Source organism: Cariama cristata, unplaced genomic scaffold (assembly GCF_000690535.1).
Source record: "Cariama cristata isolate BGI_N322 unplaced genomic scaffold, ASM69053v1 scaffold4975, whole genome shotgun sequence".
Taxonomy (NCBI): Eukaryota; Metazoa; Chordata; class Aves; order Cariamiformes; family Cariamidae; genus Cariama; species Cariama cristata.
In genome coordinates, this window is record NW_009618292.1 from 97,740 (window position 1) to 104,197 (window position 6,458).

The 6,458-nt window shown below is 37.9% G+C and overlaps 1 protein-coding gene across 1 annotated transcript in view; it reads left to right on the plus strand.

Moving 5' to 3' along the window:
- The window catches only part of BMP5 (bone morphogenetic protein 5), a 61,399-nt gene extending 56,138 nt beyond the window's left edge, over positions 1–5,261 (plus strand). Inside the window, exons 6-7 of the mRNA XM_009700814.1 lie at positions 792–902; positions 4,642–5,261. Coding sequence (XP_009699116.1) covers positions 792–902; positions 4,642–4,791 — 261 coding nt within the window. The 3' untranslated portion in view covers positions 4,792–5,261. The remainder of the gene's footprint in view (positions 1–791; positions 903–4,641) is intronic.
- Positions 5,262–6,458: the final 1,197 nt, after the last annotated feature.

Here is a 6,458-nt window from a genome sequence, read left to right on the forward strand (position 1 = left end):
TGTCTCTCTGTACATCACAAATTTTTCAAGTATCAACAGGTTTTTCATTTTTTGAAACAGTAAATTCTGATATGCACCAACATCTGCAAGGCTCTCAGGTCAGTCATTCTTGACGGCCATAGAGAAAAGAAAGTTTTTTTTTTTTTTTCACAAAAAAACTCAGGGTGAAATGAGATAAAAAGAAATAAACCCCAAGAAGTAGGTACTCAATCCTCTCTGCCTTTCCCACAGCACCTCCATTGTCTTTGGCTGACAAAGGAGGAATTCAGCAAACTGAACATATAGCTTTCATTAACATTTAAATATATTTTCTATCTTGTGGTCTTTTCCCCATGCTGTGTTGCTAGAAATACTCAAAATGCATGATTCAGTGGCATTCCAATGGGTAATCTCTAGCAACCCTGAGTCTCATGCAACAATACAACTAATGGTATTGAGTATGCTGAAGAAAGAGGATGCATTTTAATTACTTTTGTGCCACCAAGAAGTGCTCAAGATTTTCGATCTGGGAAGGAAAGTATTGTGACAAACATATTTAGACCTTTAGTTCCTGTTACAGCCTCATTAATTGGTATTCAGTACAGATTTCTAAGTTTAATTTAATTTTCATCTGAGTTTTGCATGAACAAAGTAAATATTACTTCTTTTTTTTTTTTGACAAAAAAAGTAATTTAACATGCCACATTCTGAAGTTCATTTTGTCCTTGGACAAGTCTTAGTTAGTTTGATAATGTTTTAAACTCTCAGATTAAGTAAAAAAAATTGAGGGAGTTTATTTGTTCTGGTTTTAGGATTGGATTATTGCACCGGAGGGCTATGCTGCATTTTACTGTGACGGAGAGTGTTCTTTCCCCCTCAATGCTCACATGAACGCAACAAACCACGCCATTGTTCAGACTCTGGTATGCCTCTGTCTATGTCGTATTTGCCTGTTTTGTAGTTGTACATGTCTTGGCATAGGGGCTGTCTCTTCTTCTGTTTACTATTATTGGATTTTGATTATTTCTGGGTAAGTAATAACCCATTTCAAAGACATGTTTTGATGATTATGCTAGAGAGAGGATGAACTGTTCAGAGTGGCCTGTGTGGTAGGTTTCCCTTCCATTTCAAATGCAATAACATATGAGAAAACTGTGTCATATTACTGGAGAATTGTGTAGACAGAAACCAAAGGGGCCCCCTGGTCCCACTTCCAAGAGTTTTTTGCAGCTTATTGAAGCTCCATGTGAATATCTACATGCTATACCTTCCAGAAATGTTGACACTTGGCCACTCTGTAGACCTCTGTTGTCAACTGTTGGCAGAGGTACTTATACTGTACTTTAATGTGAAGCGTTGCAAGCAGATGCATTCGCATGTAAGAAATTGTGTTCAGTCATGCCTGGCTAACAAGTGCAATTTATAAATAAGTGTGTTTGGATCTGTTGCTCTGCCTGGTACACGTAAAAGGAGATTTGCAGCCAGCTTTCTGCCTCTGGTGTTTCTTAGGTCTGTGCATCAACTGGAGCAGCCAAAAATATGATCTTATTTGAAACAACTGTCTAGACCTCCTCTACCCCAACAGCGTTCAGCTACAGAAATCAAGACCTTTAGAGTATGCCTAAATGTAACACTGTGAGTCTGATGTCTGGTCATGATTTTTCACTTGCGCCAGGTGAAGAACTGGCTCTGAATAGCATCAGTATTAGCAGAATGATTAAGAAGCAGAGGAATGAGAGATAATACACCAGGAGGGAGTGGGAGCAGAAAATCAGAGCAGGAAAGGGGTGCCATCCCTAATTAGTTTCTGGAAAGGTCAAGGCACTCGACTACAATTAGAGAAACATGGGCTTAATGCTCTCTGTGATTTAAACTGACAAGAGGAAAATATCCTGACCATCACACTATGCTGATGAGTGTGTGTCCATGGACGGTGATCTTTTTCTTTGACTTTGACATAAAAAATATGGGCCTGAAAAACCTTTCCCCCTTCAGAAATGAGTGCAGCTACTACCCTCCTGAGTATCCCCAGCAAAACCAAAACTCCACACCAAAAAAAAAAAAAAAAAAAAAAACAAAAAAAACAGAAAGAAAGAGAGAAAGAAAGAAAGAAAGAAAGAAAGAAAGAAAGAAAGAAAGAAAGAAAGAAAGTTTGATTTCTTTCTGATAGAAAACAAATCCTGCTTGTGAAAATTGCCAAGTATTTCTACATGAGAGGGACATTTTTAAAACCTCAGCATGTGCCAAGACCTTTTCCTTTCCATTCAACTTTTTGTTTATGCACCTTCTCCAAGTCCAGCCACCAATGCAACAGTATTCCTCTATACCAGAAACTGAGTCAGCAAGCTATACAAAAAGAATATAAAATGCCAAGGGTTGGAAATAAATAGAAGTGTGGTAAGGGGTTCAGGTGAAAGGTTAACAGCAAATGCCAGTTTGCAAGGAGTACAGCAATGTGCCTAGGAGACAATGAAGAACAACATATATGCAGGCCTGAGCTGAAAAGAAATAGGTCAGCAAAGCAATAGTTTAGCATTATGCAAACATTGTCCAGAAAAGTTGCCAATATCAGTGAGATTCCCAGGTTAGAGTTCTCTCCTGCAATTATGGACTGTTAAATAAGAAGTGGTCCAGTGCTACTTTCTCTTGTGCGTCTATCATTTTCCAAAAATGGTTTATTTCCCATTGTTAAGAAATTTGTGTAGTTTATCCTATTTTTTAAATTGGATACTTAATTTCCCCCTCCTTTTTATGGCCTTTTTGGAATTGTATGTCTCCCTCTGCATGTACTGTACATGCATTCAGTTGTACAGCCAAAAAATCATGAGGCTAATTAAATTTTAACTGCACGTAAATTAGATGAGATAACAGTAGTTGAATGCTTTCTGTTTTAAATTATACAAAATTCAGATTTACACAAGGTGTGCACATGGGGATGGCTTGGGAAACAATTATTCATACACCCCACCCTAATCCAAATGTAATCATCTCCCAGCCATACTGATTACACCATTCTAAAAAAGGCCACTCTTTGAGTTGGGAAGTGATTCTTCCTTGGTACCTCTCCAAACTTCCAAACTTTACTGAGTCTTTTTTTTTTTTTTTTTTTTTTTTTTTTTTGTAACAAGAATAGGAGACGTGCTGGGCCAGCACTTCCCTTTCTCTTCTTTTTCTGAGACTGAACTTAGGCAGACAGACCATACAGATGCATATAAATATAAGACAGACTGCATTTACTGAATTAGATAAGCTTTCTTCTCCTCTCTCACTTCCCATCACCCTCAGAACAGGCGTTGGGATAGCATTGACCGCCTGCTGATGCAAGTCAGTAGATCAGCAGGTTGACTCACACAGACTTCGAGGCTCACTCTTGAAAAGGCTGTGAACATCACTGTCGTGTGGGGCTAGCAGGGCCATGGAGCTCCCAGCTGGTCTGGCAGGGGCTGGTGGGACCAGGAGTTACGGCAGGGCAAACATCTACCTAGACGAGGCACAATCATTCTTTTCTCCAGTGCTTTGCTGTTCATTTGTTAAACTGTTTTTAAATGTGTGTCTTAAGCATTACTAAACTGCTACTTCAGGATTTATTATTGCTCATTTCAAAAGACCTTCTCATGCTAACAGTTATGTAAAAATCGTTTCCTGATAGACTGTTCTCTGTTGTCTGGCAAAGGCTCTGGGCTTATATCACTGCAAGACAGATGGCTCTAACAGATTTACAAAGACTTAACATACAAATGAAACCTATTACTGCTGAAATCTTCATCCATAATCTCTCTTGCCCTCTTGCCCATAATAATCTCTTGCCCTCTCTATTATGACTCCCTCTTTTCTGGCGTCCCCAGTTTCCAAGTCTTCAGCATGTGTAGAATATTACATCTAACCTTCTTTCAAGTACAAAGACCTTGTATTTCCCCCATTTTCAGATATTTCCACTAGATCTTGTTCATTCTGGGATGCTGTTCAAAACTTTTTTCCTTCTCTTTAACCTTTCATTGATATATTTCAGCCTAGTGAACATAAAGCCTTCTCTGCCTCAGCCCTTTCCCCAAACCTTCTGTCCAGCTGGCACCCACCTTATGAATTGATTTTGATTTCAGTGGAAGTAGAATTGGATCCACGGATACCTAGATGAGACCTCACTCATGCTGTCTGAGAGCCCACATCTTACTGTTTCATAGGCCAAAAACAGTTTCAGTAAGAGCCTTTGCCTGCATAACCTTCACTAACGGGCTTTCCTCCACGCTGAGACCCTGACACAGGAAAGCATTTTTGCACATGCTGCGATCCTGGTGAGACCCAGGACTTGAGCCTGTGCTTCATGTTAAGCACTGTCCTCAGCGGAGATGGTAGAGACAGTATGTTTAAGTGTTTTCCTGAGCAGCTGCCTAACTCCAGCTCTTCTCTAAATTTCATCTGAAAACCAGCTTTCTGTTTTGGCCGCTCCCCCCCACTTATCTCTCCGTCTGCTATTGTTGTATAACTCTGCCCGTGCAATTGAAATCAGAGCAACGTTCTGGAGGTAAGCTGTGCTTTAAAGTTACTAAACAAGGAAAATCTGCAACCACAGCACTTTCTGATTTGCAAAGACATGTTTTGTACTGACATTGTCCTTGTACCTCTCTGTTTGATATATGAGCTACGTATTTATCTGTCTTTCAGGTTCACTTGATGTTCCCTGATCATGTACCAAAGCCATGCTGTGCACCAACAAAACTGAATGCAATCTCCGTGCTCTACTTTGATGACAGTTCCAATGTTATTTTAAAGAAATACAGGAATATGGTGGTGCGTTCATGTGGCTGCCACTAGGATAAAAAATATAATCTAAAGCAGAACGTTTATTCAGAATTGTAATAAAGTCAAGATATAAGCCTGGCTGATGAAAAGGCAGTCCTAAATTTATTCCATTTCATGTCATCTCTCATTTAAATGTACAGTATAATGTATATAGTAGCTTTTATTTATTTAAAAGTATATAGTTTCTTTTGTATGAGCAAAATTTCAGAACCATTTATTTTATGGGTCACCTCACTATGCAGTAGAATTTCACAAACTAATTTTTCAATAGACCGTACTGGAATCAATTTCGTTCCATTTCAATATTTTAAAGTAAAGCCTTTGTATAGATTTCTTTAAAGCTAGAAACTCCAGAACTTCTGTAACTGCTTTGTATTGTTAAAGGAACTAAAATACATTTGGTCATATTGTGCCAATGAAAACTGTGGCGGGGTATTTATTTAGAAATAGGCACAGAAAAAAAAACTAAACAAAACTGCTTGGTTAAACATATTTTTTCTTTTAGAAGTTCTGCTCCATTAGAGAAAGTGAAATATTGAACAGTGCTTAAGCAAATAAATAGTAGACAGAAAACAGAAGTGAAAAGATTGCACATAATTGTTATAACTATTTTCTTTAACAAGATGAGTGTAACTGCAGGAGTATGTTACTTCTTGGCTTGTGAGAGGCAGAGTTTGCAAAAGGCTCAAAGCTTCAGGAGTTCTGCAGCGACAGACCCATTCCTCTATGTATGACTTTCCAAGTTAACACTAAAAATTGACCTACAGCATTCTTACCTCAAACCACATCAGTCTATTATCCATTACAGTGCTCTGGCAAATATAACACAAGGTAAAATCAAACAAAAAACTCACACAAGCCTTCCCATTATATATTGTACACAGGTTACAATATACACAAAATATGTAGAAGACAGGGTATGGAAGGTCTTTGCTTTATTTAGCTCCCACTTTTGGATGTGTTTTCTGAGTGTGCAAGGGAAGGCACAGGGGATGCAGCAGTTGTCACCTGTTTAATTGAAAATCTTATCCCTGATGGTGGTTGTTTTCAGGCAAAGATGAAAAACAGCTTTCATAATGAGCCATTGGGTAACTGCAGCCTACTTGTGGTCCCATCTGCTTTTCTATCAGATGAAGATCGGTTTAAATCATGAGACTTAAGATGGGATATCTTTCGGGTTTTTTAGCATTAACTATTGTCACTTTGATAATTCTTAAATCTAAATAAATAATATTTAATCTCCCTAAATTTTTGGCCTCAGATGAAATCCTGTGGTTGTGAATTGCACAATTACAGATTATCATTCCCACCACTGCTACTCATATGCTTATTTTGAATTAACCACATTTAATGTCTATGGACACCATTTTGTTCTGGTCTTACGAAAATGGGAAAATAGAAATTCAGTTTTCTCTTTATTACATGGCTAATTATAATATATGCTTTCATGATGAATTGCCTTGATTTAAAATGCTTCATTTAAACAGTTCTCAAGGAGTTTTTAAAAAATGAATAGGACACATCAGTTTCTCCTTATACAGTCTATTCATGTAAACTCTGACTTTACTTAAAGCATATTTCAGAAAACTCAGATTATTACAGACTGATAAAATCAGCATGTGCGTATGACTGTGTGTATGCATGTCAATGTGTAACTGTCTTTTTTGCAAAAACTAATT